Raw genomic sequence first — 21909 nt, 5'->3', positions numbered from 1 at the left:
CTCTTGAAAGGTCCTTGTAAAAGGACAGCTGCGAGCCCTCAAAAGACAGTGAGGGGGATACTCTCGTAGTTTCCAGGACGGCTATCTTGTCAGAGTCCCTTTGAAATTGTAAGAGCACGTCTCTTGGGGCTTCTGGGGGCTTCTGGGGGTGCCTTGGCTGCCTTGGGCAAACGGTGGCATCTGTCAGTTGCTGCTTGCTTAACTTGCCTAGGTGGTAGTAATGTGGCCATCATTCGCCGTAAATAGTGAGGCAGTTCCTCTGATGAGATGGATTCGGGTATGCCTCTTATCCGTATATTGCGGGCTTTAGCCCTGTCTTCCAGACTTGCCAAACGCTGGCTCGTGTCGCTACATTTCTTTTGTATAGCATGAAGTGCAGCATCTGTGGCTGATTGTGCCAAATGTGTGCCCCCTAGCTCCCCTTCCACTGCCTGGACACGGCCTGTCAGTGTGGCGACATCCTCCCTCACTACTGCTATGTCGGCTTGAAACATGGCCTTAAGGTCCTGCAATAAGGCTTTAATGTCTGCCTTAGTTGAGGGGGCAGCATCCCCAAGTCCCACATACCGTGATTGTGTAGGCAGTGTGGCTGGTAGTGTGGCAGGGAAATCATCCTCCTGTGTGCTCTCAGCTTCCGACGAAGCCGTGGAGTAGGCCGCGGTCGGCGCCATCTTGGGCTGCACGGGGTGTTGCGGCTGCCTGAACAGGCTTCCTATATCTCGGCAACCGGTCCCCGGATCCGCCCGCTGTTTCTTGGAGCGGCGCCCCATTGTCTCCGAACCCTATGGAGCTCGGCTCGGCGGATTTTGTGCCCAGCGGGTCTGTTTATCCGACGTTCAGGCGGACGGCGGCTCGGAGCTCGCTGAGGATGCGACCGTCTCGCATGGGCGCTGGCTCCGCCCCCTGAGATCTATTATTTACAGCACTTTTATAAATAAAATAAAAAATACTAAGTTGAATAGCTGGTTAGATTGCAATCTAAAGTTTATGAAGGGCATGCAGAGTTGAAGTTAATGGACAGCTAGCCATAGAGCACTTGCACAGGCTGCTAAGATGTAATTGGGGAGGTAACTGGGGCAGATACCAAACAAATATAGGAACATTCTAACCCATACTTATCAGAGTTTTATTTTCCTGGCCATTTTATCACTGATGGGTTAAATCCCCACTAAGCTGTCCGAACAGGAAGTATTAATAAATAATTTCCCCTCCCTCTGTGGAAGCCTCAGTCTTATAATAAAGCCTTCACTGAAGGGTGGGAAGTTCATGCTGCCGTGGAAATGGCCAGGAAAAGAAAATTCTGGTAGGTATGGGAAGAATTTTCCTTTTCCTGGTCACCGTCAACATCACTTATGGGTAATCGCTGAGCCATGAAGAGACTCAACATTCGTTTACCTGCAAATATTAGTTGTATTCGAAGCGTTAGTACGTGGAGCACCCTGGTCTCAAACTTAGAATCTTTATCCTTGTTTTTTCATATTTATATTTATAATTTTTGCACACAAACTAAAACCCACTACAAAGTAAACAAATGTTTTACTCATTGCTTATATATGGCTAGAAGTTAATAGGACAGCTAGGCTCACGTCTTATTGATGCTGAATATTCTACGTATTAGATGTGGAAACCTACAATTGTTATAAGACTTTCTAACATCGAGAGGTTGTATGCAGTTCAGTAAGTACCTAGGGCCCTTTTTAATATTTCCATCCTTGAAAGCAGAGACTGCCTCTTTTCTAACTAGAAAAAAATAATACCAGGAGGATAGTTCTGCTGCCCCGGGGTATATAAAGCACAGAAAATTGGCAAAAATATGAAATCCATCTCCAGAAACACTCGCCTTTCAGCACAATTTGCAATGCAGTTATTAATTCTGTGTCTAGTTAGAACAGATGGCGAGGCATAGAGGAAGACACCCCCTACAAACAAAAATGTGTTTTTATTCTCTTTTCTTTAATCTAGATCCCTTAAGGAGTTTTAAAAAGAGGTCTTGAAATAGGGGTGTCCGCAATTGCCCCCAGAGTGTTTGATGGAGTACCATTTCAGGCAAAAAAAAATGCATTTAACCCCTTAGCTATAGATCAGAAATGTTAAGGACAACAGTTTTTTTGTCCACTGTATCCCTGCTGTATTATAAAGAAGTATCTAGCAATCCCTTACAATTGCACAGATCCATGTGATATCAAGAAACCAGCATGTTTCGTTGTCTTGCTCATTGAGGAATCGCTGAGAGCATGCTGGGAGGACAATGAGCATGTAAACCATAGCCTCAAGATCTTTGGCCTTTTCAATTTTGAACACTAATCTAGATATATTAACAAGTTATTCGTCCTGCACCATATATAGAAATATCTATTCGTACATTCCAACAGATCTCATTGTATAATGCAGCCCATCTAAGAACCTTATGTTCTGCTGCTGAAACAAAGCTTTGCAAAAGATTACTGTCCCTTTCTAAGTGGCACATGACCGAAGTCTACTGTTTGGGTAGGGGGACATTATCAGTAAAATAAGAATAAACAATTGGTAGGTCTACCTTTAATCTACCCTAATTAACCCAATTGAAGGTGCCTTTCTGGAAAGAGTTTGTGCATATAAAGACATACGAATCACAATATTCTATTGTTAAAAAAAGTGTGTATATATTTATACACACACACACACACACACACACACACACACATACATACATACATACATACAGAGACTCTTTAAAAAAAGGATCTCTTTATGATAATACACGGGAACACAGAACATAACGCATGGAGCCTAAGAACAGTAACCGACTAAGTTTAGATACTGTTCTCACATAAAAAGTTTTTTTTTTTTTTTTAAAGTCAATAAAGCGCGATGTACAATGTTTACAATATAAATTTTGCATCATAGTCTTTAAATTACTGCTATTAAATTAACTGTATGTCAGTCCTTCCATTATAGCAGGAACAGATATCTCTCGCTATCTATATCTATATATATGGCATTCAATAAGCATCCAGACTATTAGATCCCAGATAAGATAATCAGGTCTGCTGTATTTTACTACAATCTGCATTGTATTCGTTATTAATGACAATATCAGACACACAAAATGGGAGCAAGTTATTAAAACAAAAGATCGCCATCCAAGTATAGTTTGGTTTTCGGGGGTTTTGCTGCGGTGAAGATCGGCTATTCCATTCAGAGCTAAGTTTACTTCGAACAAAAAATTAAAACAATTTGCAGGACACCTTGCAGTCATTACCAATGTTGCACAACTTCTATGAAAAATACCAGGACCACAGCAGAAACATTCAGACCCATTACGAATCAGGCATTTATTATTATATATAAACACACACACTCATGGCTTCAGACCCCAAATAGTTCTTCTGTCATTCAATTACTGAGTCTTGCCTGCTAGGGAAGAGGTTAAAAGCACTAGCTGGCATGTTAAGACATATATCTGCCGATTTGGGGAATGTGGTTTTCTGTAAAAATAAATAAAAAGTTTAAGAGCCTTTTAAAGGGTGGCTAAAGCTTTAATATAAATTGCTCTTTAATATAAATAGCTTTATAAGAGAGTGCAGAGAGTATGGGTCCTTCACAGCTGCAAGGTGACAATCCTGAATCCACAGAAACAGACGGAATGTGTGTGTCTTATTGTTAGAATGTATTTATACCGGGAACTTTAAAAAATTAACAAGAGGGTTGGTCATTTAAGACCATGGTAGATTGGTCAGAAATCAGCATTATTAGGCAATGAATATCAGGCAGTATGTTAAAACTTTATTCAAATGGCAAATATATCAATAAAAAAATGAAAAAGTCAAAAAATATACAACTGTATGCATGTTGACATCTTGCTCAATCCGCTCCAAACCATTGCTTCTCATAGCGACAGAGTTGATTGCAAATAGGAGTGTGCGTCCAAACGCCAAACTCCTCCAATCGCTTGGTGCTACCAGCTGCATTTAAATTCCAGAATTTCTCTTGGTTTTGGAAGAAGAAACTCCCTTAGAGGGTTATTTAAACCCGCAATGTAAAGATTACAGTTCCTGCAAAGCAGCAATGTTTTACATAGCAGGTTAAAAATGACAGGACCACAGCACCCACACCACGTCATGGAGAAATAGTGCGCTGGGTGGTTTTAGTGGACCTTTAATAAAATTATTACAGGAATCTGTTAATCTGAGATAAGTATTAGAGTTCAGTAAATTAGGGAAATTCAAAAGTATCTTTTTAATTGTAATCTTTATTTTATTTATTTGGTTTTTCCATATACCGTAATAAAAAAATTAAAAAATTCAAAGAAACACTTTAGTGTTAGGAATACAAATCTGAATTCCTTACCCTACATCAGGGATAGGCAACCTTCGGCACTCCAGATGTTGTGGACTACATCCCCCATCATGCTCTTACGCCCATAATGCTGGCAAAGCATCATGGGAGGTGTAGTCCAAAACATCTGGAGTTGCGAAGCTTGCCTATGCCTGCCCTACATTGTAGCACACACATGCCCCCCACCCCCGGGGAGTAAAGGGGTAAATAACCATTTAAATCATGTTGGTGGTTGATGTCCCTCTGTGCATGCGCGACATGAGCCATGCGTTCATTAGACCTTCCTCATAGGAAAGCAATGACTCAGTGCTTTCCTTTGGGGACTATGAGGACGGTGGACTTCCTCATGCAACTCTGTGTAAATACAGGAAACACCTGTAGTGGCTCTAAAACAGGATTAAGGGGACAGTGCACCCAGACTACGGCAATGAGATGCAGTGGTCTGGGTGCCTATAGTGAATCTTAGCCTTGAAGGGACACTTCGCACCAAAACAACTTCCGTTTAATGAAGCAGTTTTGGTGTATGGAATAACCCCCTGCAGTCTCACTGCTCAATTCCAACAGTTAGGAGATAAATCACTGTTTATGAACCTTGTCCACAACACCCCTGGCCTGTGTCACGTGCACAGAGTATCTCTAAGTGTACCTTAAATCCACATAAATACATAGAGGGGAAAGAAAACACAACACCCACCAAATTCACCTCTATGATGTACAAATATGTATCACTTATGACAGAATCAGTCTGAACAGTTGGGGAGCTATTTATACAACAGCATTCACGTCAGTCGCACTTAACATTTACTAGTGTGTAGGTTTGAACTAAAGAAAGATGCATGCGTTAAAACTCAGAACTGATCAGGCAACTCTGTAGTGCAAACGGATGAATTACTGGCACAATGACAGCTAAGTTGGCACTGACTGGCTAAGCGTAATAGGAAACCATCCAAAACAGCTGTAGTGACAGAACGTTTGCTATCACTGCAAGGCTTTCCGTGGCAAAAGCAGGAAATTGATACCAGTATGGAGAAAACCAATAGCATTTGAAAAAGGGGCTGGCTAATTTCAAATGTCCATGCACAGTGTGCCATTCACTGGCTGATAGCAGTCACCTGGCACTCTCAGACAACAAATGGCAACTGGATTGGCTCCCGGCTTCTGCATCCCTGCAGAAACAGGTCACCTACGCTGAAAGAAGCCTTGTAGTCCAGTGGGATGCATGTAAGAGGGCAAATTGTTACTTAACAGTTTGCCCCATTGTTGGGAACAGACCCGTGAAATGCTAGCAAAAGTATAGATATTAATTTAAAGCCCTTTAAAATGTTGGCTTGACCCCTACCTGTCACTCACATCATCGACAGACTTGTGTGCCAGAGGCACAGAGGGTCTAATGCCAAAGTTTGAGTGACAGTGAGTTCAAGACAGCCTTCCCCCAGGCAGGAACATGCAGAACGCCTGCTGAGTGCATATGATGCTCTGCCGTAAATGAAGGAATATTACAAAGCAAGGGCAATCCCAGCATACGGGTGTAGACTGCGGGACGTGGGCACTCAAGCACAATAACACTCATGGATCCTCCGACATGATGGTACAGAGATTTCCGGATGAGTACAGCTCCTAAACCATATAAATATATAGCTTATCCCGGTGATAAATATATTGAGCGCCTTGGGAGCAGTTACCTGAAGTAATTGTGCCACTACAGGATCGCTTTCCATGGTATGGTCTCACTGAGTCAGAACAGCGAGACATATAATTTAAAAACAAAGATAACTGCTTATAATGATTTTTAAAAGGTTTAAGTCACTAGCCTGTAATAGGTATGTGTCAGTTACACTTTAAATGGGAACTTCCAGGAAGAGTCTGTTTTTATTATTATTTTTTTTCAATCTTTATTTTATTTGTGCACATGAGTACAAAGCGAGAGTGCAGTGCCTCGACAGCAACATCACACGACCAAATAACAGACATATTATAAGAAACAATATCATGGCATGAGATGGATCCGCACATTTTTTTTATTATTTTTTTTTAGGTAATAACAGGCTAATTATCCATGTCAAATTCTGATTGTAAAATAAGAGTAACTGTTGTAGACAGACATGGTGGGAGTAGAAAAACAATAAGGTATACCACCCTAAATAGCTATAGTATCAGGTTGGAGACATCCTGTGTGACTACTAATTATTAAACTTAAAAAAAAAAAAAAGTGGAAAGAAATGCAAAGAAAAATAATAGCGAATATGTTCGGAAAATACGCAGCTGGCTGTGATATAACATGCAAAATGGCTGTCAGCCTATACCAGTCATAGTCATTTTACAGTCCCACATAGCTTGGCTTGTCAGACAAAGAGCTGGTGGTGGCAGTGGCTGATCTTGTATGTGTAGTAGCTTTCCTCCCGGCTCTCTGTTTCTCTGCATGTCCTCCATTCTCACTCTGGAGTTATACAGCATCGGGACTCGCCGGCAGCCTGTTTGTCTTGTGTTGCATCGACGCGGCCTCCGCCGCCAGTGGCGTATCAGGCTCTTGGTGAGAGCTGCTGGGTGCCTCAGGATGCAATGGGACGGCTGGGAAGTAGTTTCCGCAGACTGAGGTAGTGACTCATTATTTAGCTTCCTCCAAAATGCGTCAAAGAGGACTTCCAGGCGTCGGAAGGTTGTGGATATCTCTCCTCCTAGATGTAGTATATTTGTGGTGTCCGCCATCTTAGAGGTACCTCCAACTGTAGTGTTAATAGTTGTGGTATTGCCACGGCTCTTTGATGGGTCTTGGGAGCCATCAGGGTGTGGACCGGGATCATTCCCACCAGTCCAGAGGGGGACAGCAGGGCAACAAGATCATGCTCAGGGCTTTGCCTCTCCCTTCCTTAGCGCTAGCTAGTCCTCACTGCAGCTTGGCATCTAGGGTGACCTAGGAGACTGAGGGACACGTTCCCAGAACAGCCTGTCGGTTCACACAGCAAAGATTAGGTAGTATGCTTGAAAGTTATTCCTAGATCAGCTAAATAAGTCAGACTGCACAGCATGTCTCAGGGATCTCTCCAGAGACACATCCAGTCGCCGTCAGCCCCCCTCCTTTTTTTTAGGTTGTTTTATAAATTCTCCCTTTCCATTCATTCATCAAAAACATAGTTGTGCAAGAAGTCGTGACTTATATTATTATTATCGCCATTTATATAGCGCCAACAGATTCCATATCGCTTTACAATATTATGAGAGGGGGGATTTATTTTCCAACAAGTCGTATTTAAGCTATTGGCTCTCAGTAGTAGAAGCTTGACAATTGAACTACAACTCCCATAATACCTTTCTGTGTCCAAAAAGCATGTTTTGTTTTGTTTTTTAAATTCTTTATTTTTGCTGTGCATTGTGTTACAGACACGCTTGTCATGCCCCAAAAGCAGATAACAAGCAGGTGAACTTACAAAGCCTATAAAAACAAAGAGGACATTTGAAAGAATTTGCACTTTTTTTTTTTTAAAGGGTTAATAATCAGGAGTTAACTGTTGCAAGAGTATGCTATTTGAATTTGCCAAGAACTTAGTAGGTTAGACTATGCAATGTCATGCTGCAGAGACAACAAAAAGGTAAACAGTGGTTTAATTATGCATGGATTATACTAGGCATGATGCCCCTTCAGTCACTTACCCTAATCCAGCACCGGGCTCCCTCGGCGCTGGTGACCTCTCCTCCCCGTCCGACGTCAGCGGAGCCGAATGCACATGCGCGGCAAGTGTCCATAGGAAAGCATTTCTCAATGCTTTCCTATGGACGCTCTGCGCGATGGAGGCGAAATATGCCTCCAGCGTCGCAGATGCGCCTCTAGCGGCTGTCCGGAAGACACTAGAGGCTGGATTAACCACAAATTTCTCTGAAACTGCTATGTTTACATGTGAATGGTTAAAACCTGAGGGTCTAGGTGACTATAGTGTCCCTTTAATACATCTTGTTTTGCCACATGCATGTAGAGATGCCCAGGAGTCTCCGGGTGTAGGTTACAGGGCTGACGGGGCTACTAAGCAGTGATTTTGAGCTATTATGCGAGTAGTGTTCAGGAGCCGATGTGATTAGCGCCCACTCGGCTCGACGGTCTGGCCCCGCCCCCCCCCAAAAGCATTTTTGATGAGACAAGCTCAGTACTCCTATGGAAGATTCAGGAATAGCGACTGTTTAGTCAGCTACTAGCTCGCTGCAGGACCTGCAAAGCCAGGGGATTTACAGCAAAAGCAACAAACAAATGTTGCTACCTTTTTATTATGATTGCATGTAATTTTTAATGCATTATCTATATATAATTGGGGGGGGGGGGGGGGGGAAACCATGTCACAGGAAGAAGCTGCACATTCATTGAATTTACAAACTCACATGCACTACATACAACTCCTAAGCAACTCGGCAGAAACTCCCATTTTATGAGACCATCCACAGAACAGCTGAATTCAGTTTTATGCATGGTAATTATTGTAACCACAGCTGAGCCGTTCTAATTTGTTCTGTGTCCTGGAGAGCCATAGACAAATAATAAATAGTCTCTCCAAGACACAATATTACACGTAATAAGACCCCAACATTAAGACTAACCCCCTTACATTACCAGTACTCAACTCATTAAATCGAATCACTGCTAACAATATTGTTTATCATGATACAAAAGGTGTGTGATCCGAGCGAAAATTCACAGTAACTGCGACAGCCACTGAAATAACCGAAAAACTGCCAACAATATATAAAAAAAAACAAAAAAAAACACACACTTGTAAAATTCACTTATAAAGTAAGCCTTTCACACAACATTGCAGGAGGATAATTCTGGAATCTTAGAATTGATTTATTGAATTTTCTTTTTCTGAACATAAATTTTTTTTAAACATTCCATTTAGAATAAAAAATAATACCCAGAATAACCAAAACAGTGTAGGCAAGTAACAAAAATATACCTACGGGGGGGGCGGAGCTACAGGCCTCCTGTGAAGACGTGTCCAGCACGAGCTCCGAGCAAAACCTCACAAAAAACAGCCTTACAGCTAACAAATATCGGCGAAACTGACGACAAAAGTTCCCAATTACGGGCAACACAATGGGGAAACGCTCACAAAAGAAGCAAAATAACTCAGGACGTTGTTCCCAAGATATTGGAGATTTACTGCTCCGGGAAGCACCACGTGCAGCACCTAAGATGGCCGACGCTACAGTGGAGACCTACTCCGAAGAGGCACCGACAATGGATACCCTTGACGAGCTACCACAGAGGGGAGGATTGAACCACACATCCTCCGAGGAAGAGGACGACACACCAGCTACCAAAAGGGACATTAAGTCACTGCTAAATTTCAAGCAGACCTGGCGATAATTCGGGAAGACATACACTCCCTCACAGGCAGAGTCAAGCTGACAGAGGAAGAGGTCTCGGACCTACTCACCACACAAGGCGCACTGTAGGAGGCACAAGCCACAACTAGCCGGTCTCAGGAAAGTCTGCCAGTGAAGATGGCAGACCTAGAGGTCAAAAGCCGGCGCAATAATTTCAAGCTGAGGGGAGTGCCAGAAGACGTGACCATGACAGAGCTACCCCAATACCTACGCCGCCTGTTGCCACCTGCTCCCACCCAAACGAGCAAAAGCCATCTTACTTAATGGCCGCTACCGCCTACCAAAACCACCTAATGGCCAGGACATATCCTCAAAGGACCTCATTGTCCAATTTGTGTCCTCTCAGGACAAAATGGCATTACTAGCAGCGGTACGGGACTCCTCAGCCTGCGAATTCGAATCGCACACACTCACCTTCTACTCCAACCTGTCTCGGGCTAATGTGGAGACGCTCCATGCGCCCTGTCACCAGCGTCCTACAGAGAAATGGCATCCCCTACAGATGGGGAAACCCCCGCTCACTTCAAGTTACCAAAGAAAGAACGCTACACCGCATCACCGATGCTACTGAATCTCGTACCTTCCTGCAAGCGCTGGGCCTTTCCCTGAGGGAACACCCGCAACATCACGGCACGGCTCCCGCAAAAGCACTCTAGACAATATTTTTCATACGGAGACCATAGCCGATTAATCGCAAGGCTCCCAGATGAAATTACACCCTAAATAGCTTCTACCAAGCTTTCGTAGAGCCATAACACATATTTGCCATCCCAGCTAGGCTAACCCCCAAGAGGCTCAATATGTGAAGAGACGTTACTTACCTATACATTGCCAAAGCTCTAACTGCAACCACAGAACGCAATACTTACCATATATGTATCCTTTTAATGCCAGCCTCAGCGTCAAGCATGTTTATCCTCCATACCGACATATTGTTATTGTTTACCTTTTCTTATAAAACAAAAAAGTGCAGTGCTTAAGCATTTATTGCTATTGCTACAACAAAGTGTTATCAAAATGTCCAGAAAAATGCCAATGTATACCTGTTTGACATGCCAAGCACAAATAAATTAAAGAATTATATATAAAAAAAGATCTCTCTCTCTCTCTCTCTATGTATCTCTATCTATCTATAAGCAATAGGAACATTGTCCAAGGCAGTGTAGGATTAAAACCCCCTTACCTGGTATTGGAAGGGTTTAATAAAACAGATGGATACACCTTCTAAAAGGAAGATACATTTTAAATTATTGTGCGAAGAGATACTAATCTATTTATATATCATGCTATGTTTTCTGCAGTGTGACAGATTTTTCACAAAAACGCCCTCATATTTTGTTCGACTTAGTCACGAAAATCTCCTACTTTGTAGCACTTGTGCCTTCCTTATCTAGTCTATGACAGTGCAGACTGAGCTCTTAAAGGAACACTCCAAACACCATAACCCCTACAGCACTGTGCAGTGGTTATGGTGCCAGAAGTCCCCTGTCATTTCCCCATTGTAAGTAATCAAATCTTTTCCTGGCTTGGAGTTTTCCTTTAATAGAACTTCACTTACTCAGTTAGCCACAGTGCCCACTGTTCTCAGCAGCGGTAATAGTGTAGTACAAAAACATGGGTAGTGTTTGCACTCAATTACTAGGTGGTGCCGGTATTTAGAGGTATTCCCTCTTCTATAACCTCAAAAAATGTAAAATTCCAAAAAATAAATGAAATACCGCACTCAAAATTGTAGTATCAGAAGTAAATCGATAAATTAGATGTAATTGCATCTAATTTATCGATTTACTTCTGATACTACAATTTTAAGTGCGGTATTTCATTTATTTTTTTGTAATAGTGTAGTAGTTTGAATTTGATTGTTATAATGCGATTTAGCCTGTAGCTTATATACCATCAATCACAATTTGTGTGGAGGGTATCAAAAGTGCGGATTAGAAAACACATACATGGCAGTTGCTCAGACCGCATAACTGTGAATAAGCATGATTTACAAATTTATATATATTTTTTTCAAAGTACACTATTGAAGTGGTCTGGGTGCAATGTCCCTGTCCCTTTAACACTGCAATATGTATTGCTGCAGTTTCTGATTTCCAGTCACTGGAGGCACTTCCTGGTTGCTGACCTTTAGTCACCTGACATTGTATGACTGTACGGTTTGCATGAGAACATCCAGATTCTGTAAATCCTCACAGGAAATCATTGCAGTAATGATTTCCAATGGGGCTGGCCTAATGCACCCGCAGCACATTACGCCCTGGAGGACATGGAACACCGACCCAGGGAGAGATCGAAAGATAGAATCGGGTAAGTACAGAAAGAGTTTATGAATTCTTATAGTGCTGGGGGGAGGGCAGAGGGAGCTTTAGTGCTAGGAATACAACTATGTGTACGGAAACCAACACTTCGTGGGATCTTCGCAGGAATAGTAAGTAATACTATAGAAGAGCGATTTCAGCTCTCGTACTGTGCATCGTTTGATTGAGGAAACGTGGAATTGGCATCGCTCTTGTCCATCTGAGTCACCTAGACTGAGTGAGTACATCAATTAATTATTTAAGATTCCACTTTGTATCTTGCTAGCCTAAAGCTGATACCAATTCAGAATTCTCAATTAATAGCTTCTAATAGCCCCGAGAGAAACCGCAATAATGATAATCAAATCTTTGACTTGCACCAATGATCATAATATCTATGAAATCTAACCAGTAAACCTCGCTGGATTAGTTATGTTCCATACAGAGTCCTGGCCCCGGGTTAATGTTTGTGTTTGTAGCGGTTATGTTGCTTAGGGTGCACATGGTGTTACTAACACAGAGCTAATCCAGCCATACAAACATTGCAGCCTCTGTCAGTATGAGCAAACCGATAGCCTACCTTTACTATGCAGTTCAATAAAATGACAGGACAGTGTTCTTTGTTCGGCTTACAATAGATCAAAAGCCAATGCCAGATTTCAAGCAACCATTTGAAGCCAGGCTTTTTTCGAGAAGTTGCTAGATTTTATCTACAAAAGCTGTGATGATCACCGTGCTTTGCATAAAACCATGTCTGTCATTCTTCATCAGCACTTTAACACACTGTAACAGATATGGGTCCATATATTACAATTTAAAGAATTTCCTCTAATGCAGGAGTGTCCAACCGCGGCACGGGACCGCTAGCAGTAGGGCGCAGTTTCAGTCGGAGCGGCGTGGAAGGCAGGGAGCCCTTTAAATACTGTGCTCTTCCTGGACAGCTCCCTCGTGTGCCCTGCAGTAAGCTGGCCGGCGGGATATGACGTTATCCTGGCATCACTACTGTGGGCGTGCGAGGAACCTGTGCAGGAATAGCACAGCGGGATCTCAATGTGGCCCAGGGAAGTCAAAAGGACACCCATGCTCTAAAGCCTAACCTAGCAAGATGGGTAATTTAGGCTCCAAAACCAAGAATCTTTAGTGCCAGAGCACAATATGTTGGACTGTCTTATGTAGAGCAGAGACAAAATAAATTCAATATCAACATACCGTATATACTAGAGTATAAGCAGAGTTTTTCAGCACATTTTTTGTGCTGAAAAACCCCAACTCGGCTTATACTCGAGTCAGTGTCTGTAGTATGGCAATTTACATTGCCATAATACAGACTGGGGGCTGTGTGCGGTTACTTACACCCCCCCACTGAACTGCCAATGCCACTGGACCACAAGGGAAGGAGAGCCCCCCCTCCCTGACATGTATCAAGCAGGGAGGGGGGACGAAAAATAAATAAATAATAATAATAAAAATAAATAAATAATAATATAACAAAAAAAAAATTAAAATAATAAAAAAAATATTAAAAATGCCCACCCCCCACCAAGGCTCTGCATCACACTCTGCATCACACACACACTGCACTCATTCTATACACACTGTGTAAATAAATATTCAATTAATATAATTTTTTTTTAGGATCTAATTTTATTTAGAAATTTACCAGTAGCTGCTGCATTTCCCACCCTAGTCTTATACTCGAGTCAATATGTTTCCCAGATTTTGGGGGTAAAATTAGGGTCCTCGGCTTATATTCGGGTCGGCTTATACTCGAGTATATACGGTATCTGTTCGACATGATCACTTATAGAAAAAGAACATGTTTTACATCAGTTGGCCAACCAATCATATCTTTAACATACCGTGGTATTAGAATATCGAGCATAATCTAAAGAATATTAGACTGGCAAATGTTTAATACTTGGTTATCTATTATAAAAATTGTTTTGATTTCAAAATGTTAAAGGCTGCAGTGCCAGCTTAATAATTTGACATGGCACCCATAAGAAGCAATGTAGTTATTATTCAGAATAATTGAACTTTCAGCTTACTATAGTGTAACAATGCCAAATAGCATCTTACAGTTTGTAAGATTTCCACTAACCGCCTTTTGTATTGGAAAGTCAGACCTTGGGAGAGTTACCATTATTAAATTTCACTGGCATCCTCAGTAGCGACACATCTGGGCTGCATATGCACATCAAGTCACCAGTGCTCCTCCATAAGGAGCACTGGACCACCAAAGAGGATAAATAAGGACTAGGGCACTATAGCAGTAGGAATACAGGTTAGTATTTCTAATACCATAATGTTCCTTTCACCACTTATATCACTATTCGTCTCTATCTATCTATCTATCTATCTATCTATATATATATATATATATCTCTATCTATCAAAGTTGTCTTTTTAACCCCTTAAGGACCAAACTTCTGGAATAAAAGGGAATCATGCCATGTGTCCTTAAGGGGTTAAATTAAAAAAAGGGGCCGGGGCTAAGAGCACCTCAGCACTGCACTAAGCTAGTGCCTACCTGAACCAAAGAATAATATATATATAAAAAAAGGTGCTACGTAACAAGTGCAAAAGTGCATATTGAAATAAATCAATTTATTTTATTATGCACTTGTTAGGTAGCACCTATTTTTATTTTGTGTTGGAGTTACATATATATGGTTTGTGCGGTGCTGAGGTATTAGGGACAGATGCTAGTTTACTGGCTGTGGGGTATGGTGGTTATGGTGGGAAGGGAGAAGTGGTTGCTACAATAGCCTGGTGATGCCTCCCTTCTGCTTTGAATCTGATTAATCTTCAATTAGTAGACATTTAGGGTTTTTTTTTTCTCCTCCTCTCAATGTAGGAATTTAGACCACTTTCCCCTTTTCCTTCTAACCACTTATTGATTCTGCTTAATAGCAACGTACAGCGCTATGGAATCTGATGGCGCTATATTATAATAATAATAATAATAATAATAATAATAATAATAATAATAATAATAATAATAATAATAATAATAATAATAATAATAATAATAATAATAATAATAATAATAATAATAATAATAATAATAATAATAATAATAATAATAATAATAATTCATAATATCCCTCTATAGTGGAATGCCTGTCTGCACCCTATGGCGTTTCCCTAGACCCAACATATATATTCTGTTCCTATTTGGGACCCTTTCACTGTGAATAGTAGCTCTATGCCTTATGGACTAAAAGGATTTTACAATATTGCTTGGCATGTAAGCTACTTATTTAACCTAAATTGTACCTATTCCTAGACATTCACTTCCATTTGGAGTGGGTTTTTTGCCTTATTTTGGATCAACAACAAAAAGTGTGTGTGAGAAAGGCTGAACTTGATGAACACGTCTCTTTACAGTCTGTAACTATGACAGGGATCTCAATCTCTGGATCCTAATGATAGGATCCAGAGTCAATGACCAGCTCATTGTGGGAGATTTAGTTCAAGAACACTAGGGGCCTGGAGTTTGAGGTGCCTGCTTTATGATGCCAATTTTTTGCAACCTCGAGGATGCTGGAGCTAACCATAATAAGACTATGCAAGTATCAGTGTCCATCCATATAGCAGCATGTTATAAAATAAACTATTTAAATGGAGTCGGCTACAAATGTGGGGGTAGGTACAATTAGCCTAACTTTATGTGCAGATTAGTATTAAAGGGACACTAGTCACCTGAACAACTTTAGCTTAATGAAGCAGTTTTGGTGTATAGAACATGTCCCTGCAGCCTCACTGCTCAATCCTCTGCCATTTAGGAGTTAAATCCCTTTGTTTATGAACCCTAGTCACACCTCCCTGCATGTGACTTGCACAGCCTTCCATAAACACTTCCTGTAAAGAGAGCCCTATTTAGGCTTTCTTTATTGCAAGTTCTGTTTAATTAAGATTTTCTTATCCCCTGCTATGTTAATAGCTTGCTAGACCCTGCAAGAGCCTCCTGTATGTGATTAAAGTTCAATTTAGAGATTGAGATACAATTATTTAAGGTAAATTACATCTGTTTAAAAGTGAAACCAGTTTTTTTTTCCCATGCAGGCTCTGTCAATCATAGCCAGGGGAGGTGTGGCTAGGGCTGCATAAACAGAAACAAAGTGATTTAACTCCTAAATGACAGTGAATTGAGCAGTGAAATTGCAGGGGAATGATCTATACACTAAAACTGCTTTATTTAGCTTAAGTAATTTAGGTGACTATAGTGTTCCTTTAACTCTAAAGGCTGTGAATGGATCAGCTGAAATTAATACTTACTTAGCATGATACATTAACCCTAAATCCAAACGTTGTGTGTACAGCCCTGTGTGTAATTTGTTATGAATGATTCAAAAGTGATAGAAAGCACAGCACAACATACACTAAAAACTTTATAACACAAAACCCCCTTACGCAGCCCTACATTTTAAAAGAGTCTGCTGTTTTGGGGGCTTTATTACTATTATTATTGCCATTTATATAGTGCCAACAGATTCCGTAGCGCTTTACAATATTATGTGGGGGGGGAGAGGGGGAGGATGTTTCTATAAATAGGACAATTACAAGAAAACTTACAGAAACAATAGGTTGAAGAGGACCCTGCTCAAACAAGCTTACAGTCTGTAGATTTGAAACATTCTCGCTCCTCCCTCCCATGCAAGTAAATTCTGTACACCGAGACCCTTTACTAGAGGAATCCGGCACTAGAATGATTAAATGATCTGCTTTATAATAAGCAGTTAAAGAGTGATTAAAGAGGAATCCTCTATTTTCATTTAAAATCTCTATTTATAAGATTTAGCAAACGACATTAAAATCCTGTTCAGTCCCAACTCCTGGCAAGGCCAGAGCACACAATGCAAATGAGGAGGAAAAACAAATGGTTTCAGATTACATTTTCTCTATATGCAAATGTCAGAGCTTAAAACAAAGACTAACAGAGAGCCAGTAGCAGGACAAAACGGTGTGGATGTCTACATGTAATATTACATATTGACTAAATATAGGGGACATGTAAACATTATTTAAAAAAAAGATTTAAAAAATTAAAATAAAAACAGTTCCCTTTAAAGAATGTCAATAGAACCGTGTATATCTCCCAGTAGAGCCACTATAAGTTTGTGGTACACGTGTGTGATTCTATTCCTACCTTTCCAAAATAGGTCTTAATTTGTATTTCTCAAGTTTAACCCTTTACAACACATGAACAAAGTTCCATTGAAATTCCAGTTTGAAAACCAGTTCACGGATATTAATTGGTCTGTGAGGTCCAGAAGTCTTTCATGAAATCTGTGCGACAGTCTGTCAGCCTTCGTTATAAAGGGAACTAAATGGCCACAAACAGCAGTTGGATTTTCGAACGGTTTGGAAAGCTTACAGCCAAAACTAACCGATAAGGAGCTGGAGAGATTTACGCAGATTCCAGGGCGTGTAAACAGGTTTTACAGTCACTATAAACTCAAGCTATACTTTGAAGTGACACTAAACTTTAATATTTTTTGCAAAGAAAGATTAAAAAGACACTTTTTTTTTTTTAAATAAACTATATAGATTCCATAGTAAGTTCAGTAACATAATAAGATAAAGCAGTGATTGCTTTGACATGTAGGATTACGGCAGAACATGGCAAAAGTCTGAGCTGTAATGAGCGTCTGCTTGCCATGTTGTCCTGTTTCCCATGAGCCCCCACTCACAAAAATAATCAGAACATGAATCTTCTCATGCAACATATGCGAAGGTGTGTGGTATCCCACTGCACGCATGATCTTTATAGAGACACCTATGTTTTAATCTTATGTACACAATACAACATTTTACAGCACTATTAGCCAGGATTTAAGAGATGCACAGATACCAGCACACAATAGGACATGTCACTGGGGCAGGGAGGTTATCTGCAAAAAAGTAACCCTGCCAAATGAGTAGAAGATTTAGTGTAGATATGCTAAATACCAAGTCACACATTGGCCACCAGCCCCCAGCTGTATACATATGCAAAGATTTTGTTTTGTTTTCAGTATGAAGCATCATTCAGAAAGTTGTGAGCTTTTTTCCCCCCTTTATTTTGTTTTCTGTAGAAAACAAAATCAAGAAGAAAAAAAAGAAAATAGTTGACAACTTTGTGAATGATGCTGCAATGAACCTGCTCAGTTACAATGTGACATGACATCACCATACTGATACAGTACGATAGTATGGGAGACCATGAAAGGAAACGATATAGAGCTATACAGGCACCCAGGCAAGGGATGCATTTTCTCCATCAGAGAATGTAACGTCAGTTTCTTTAATATTAGCTAAATGTGACATTGTGCGGGCTTTCAAATGCTGCATTTCAGGAGATGAATTACACATTGTGCACTTACGTGCAATCCATTACGTGTACTGTGCAAAAAGAGAGAAGAAAATGGACAGCCAAGCAAACGTGTACTGTAACATAACTGTCGTTACACATCCAACAGGATATACAGTGCGAACACATTCTTTGAAGAATGCGCTTAAGCACCAAGAAAATTAGGTGAGATTTTTCACCTTAATTACTCAATTATAGAGGAATGGACCTTTGATCATCAAGTATTTCTTATCTACCTAATTCACAGTATACAGCCAGGCTAAATGGTAATACCACAGCCAGACCTATCGTAATACAAATGTACAAGTTACACACAATTCAAGGTTGTGCTCATGTTTGCAGAAGAATGAAGGGGAAAAAAAAAAAAGATTTTACAAGCTCTGGGACAAGAAACGGAATATTGCAAACAACATTAGAAATGTTGTACATTGCTACAAATGTCCATTATTTGGTGACTATTTTATAAATATTCTACAGATTTGTGACCTCTCTCCTCTTAAAGGGGAACTGTCATGGCCAAATCCAGTTGTTTTTTTACCCCCCTTTCGACTCCACTACATATAACGGTCCCCATATTACCTATTTTTTCATCTTTATTTCGAGCCCGGACCTAGGTCCTGGCCGCCGACATTTCTTTGTGTGGGTAGATGAAGACTCCGTGGGACACGTCATCTGCCCACACTAGATAGCGCTGTGAAATTCCCACGCATGCCCAGTTAAACACTTGGGCATTCGAACGGGAATTTCATTTATTCATTCGTCAGAAAGACGAATAAATGAATAGAAATTTCAAACGAATTAACAAAGACCTCTCCGTTCGTTAGTTTGGATCATTACAAGGAGGGAGCTACCGGCTTGCAGCTCCCTCCTTGTAATATGTAAAAAATAGAAGTGGCAGGAACCAGTGCTCCCTGCCACTTCCTAAGCCCCCCATGTCCTCCCTCTATGGGGGTCAATATGACCTCCATAATAGCATAAGGGAGATTAAAATCTCCCAAATGCCCCTACTCGCTATGCCGCAAGTAGGGACATGTCTACTAAACAGTGAGCAGCCAGTGGGTGCTCACTGTTGTAAAAACATTTTTTTAAAAAGCTCCCCCCCTCTAACAAATGGCAACCGTGCCCTGCGAGTGGGGGCTTTTCATGTAAACAGGGGGCATAGGGTGGGTGGGGGCCTTATAAAATTTTTTATTTTATTTAAATTTTTCACCAGCAGGGGGACTGCCTGTCAGAGCGGTCACATGGCCCGCGGGGTCCTTATTTGCCATGGGGGGACTGTGTGCTTTCAGACAGTCTCCCCAAACGGAAAGGACCACCAATCGCTGGCGGGGGAACGGCGGCAATCATGTAAGTAAGGTACGTCCAAGGTCCTTAAGGACCATTTTTGTCGGACATACCTAGTACATCCGCGGTCAGGAAGGGGTTAAAGAAGACTTGTCATTCACACATGCGGACAATCCAGTCTGTTTCATGGTAAAGGGACACTTCACGGCCTAAATAGAAAAATATAAATTAAATTCACTGTTTAGCAGATATACTCCCAATGAAAACATTCAAACATTCAATGATGCATTTTTCCATTGGGTACATCTAAAAACAGCCCTTCTTCCCCAAGCCCAGACTGTCTCTGGCTATCCAATCACAGACTTCCCAATGCTGCTCAATAAAAACTCTTTGCAAGGGAGGTGCTCTGGGCAAATGCTGCCTCGAGTTTAGTTCCACTGAGCTAAACAACCAGGAAATAACAGGACTGGTTGTTTAACTGACAACCAGGGGGTATAACCAGGTTAATTTATAAACGTCTACTGAAATCTGCACTTTTTTTTTTTTTTTAGCAAAGAGTACTCTCTTCACACTGAAACACTTCAGCACAAAGCACAGATCAAACGTGCTATCATGCCATATTTGCATGGAAGCTTTAGCACATAGCAACGAGTGGACTCACAAGGAGGGGGAGTGTGTGATCACCGATTGTTACCTTTTACAAGAGCATGTGAAACATCATCAACGTTTAGAGCAGTAGTTTTTAAGAATATAGCATCAGTTAAAAAGCAGGTGTCTGGCTGGAAGACAGGTGGCATATTGGCCACACACCAGAGAGATCTGTTTAGACAGCTCAGACTTTTATTCAATCTTGTGGGACTAACATGGTTCAACACTACTATTGTCAACATACCTCATAGCAGTGTGCAATTAAATTATCTTTAAATCTAGAACACTGGTTAAAATTAATAAGCAATGGTTAATATATATTTATATAGAAGAGCAGTTAGCCACCCCAACACACAGGGTCACATTCATTTTTTAGGGTGCAGGAGATGCAAGTTTTGACATCTACATACCTGTAGCCCTCTCCTTCGCAGGATGCTAGAGTCATCCATAGGGGGTAACCTCTGCCAAATACTGCCCAGAAAATTCTTGACAGATCCCCTTCAATCGTTCAAGGTTTTTTCTTTGATCTAAATACACATTTAAAGTATGCTGGGGGCTGTCGCAAAGCTTTACGTTTTCACCAGCAATACTGCTGTAATAAGAGGGGTCCTCGAGCGGAAGCAGATCAGGGTTACTTGATTTTTGTCAACTACAAGTAAGGAAAGGGTCTCCTATGAGCAGCTCGATTCCAGTTCTTAAGGCAATACAATTTCAAGTCAATAAGACATTATTCCAGCAGTGTTGGTAAAATAAAAGCCATCAAAATGATATAGGAACTAAGCAACGCTTTACAGAGGTCAGATCCAGCTAGGGTCTCATCATTTTAGGAGAAAGACCGTTGATTAGGCTCACCAAACAGAGCACATTGTTCTTAGAACTGAGAGAATTTGACCTGCCGGAGGGTCTTGAAGAGATATCATGTGATGTATTCATTCATCACAGACTACTAAGAAGCCCGACCCATTTCCCTGATTAGCTACTCAACAGGGAAAGGGGGGGGGGGGGATATCAATTAGCTACGAGAGAGTTCGCAAAAAAAAAGGCGAAAAACTGGACTTGATGAATTACATAACAAAAGTACTTCGACAAAAAAAAAAAATCATCCAATGTATTCAAGACGATGTAAAACAGGAAAACAAGCTAAGTATAAGGTGTAAATTTTAAAGAGCATGTACTGCAATAAGACACTTTAAATTGAGGTTATGAAAAAAAAATATTATATATATATAATAAGAGGATTTTGCACGACCGACGAGAAACTCTGATAATTTCTTCTTAGATCAGTGAGCAGTGCAGTTTTCCAAACCTTGCTTCAGTCAGATAGCTGTTTAGCTGGGCTTTTGAGATTGTTCTCACAGAGTACGTTATCATTGGAGGAGAGCAGAGAGATGCTCCATTCACATGGTAGACTCTGGGTTCCTGTAAACACTGTGAAAATGAACAGATCCATACAGTATCCCTCTCATACCTCTTCCATCTGCTGTTTAGACAACTAAAGCTGACATCACATCGGGGAGCAAAGTAGTGTGAGAGCTGCCGGGTAGGGCAGCCAATCAGCAGCCGACAAAGCAGCTCATTTGCATAGGGTCTGAACCACACAAGCACAGAAATGGGAAGAACATCTCTTTTTGCTGC

The 21909-nt window shown here is 41.0% G+C and overlaps 1 protein-coding gene across 3 annotated transcripts in view; it reads right to left on the bottom strand.

Moving 5' to 3' along the window:
- Nucleotides 1-21909, bottom strand: part of MAST2 (microtubule associated serine/threonine kinase 2) — a 220067-nt gene that overhangs the window by 140750 nt on the left and 57408 nt on the right. Inside the window, exon 1 of one of the 3 annotated variants that reach the window (XM_063427734.1) lies at nt 20685-21177. The exons of the other annotated variants lie outside the window; for them this stretch is intronic. Within the exon in view, the coding sequence (XP_063283804.1) occupies nt 20685-20723 (39 nt within the window). The 5' untranslated portion in view covers nt 20724-21177. Of the gene's footprint in view, nt 1-20684; nt 21178-21909 lie in introns of those variants that run through there. 3 annotated transcript variants of the gene reach the window in all.

This window comes from Pelobates fuscus, chromosome 7 (genome assembly GCF_036172605.1).
Source record: "Pelobates fuscus isolate aPelFus1 chromosome 7, aPelFus1.pri, whole genome shotgun sequence".
Classification (NCBI taxonomy): Eukaryota; Metazoa; Chordata; class Amphibia; order Anura; family Pelobatidae; genus Pelobates; species Pelobates fuscus.
This window is presented reverse-complemented; position numbering and strand designations above follow the sequence as displayed.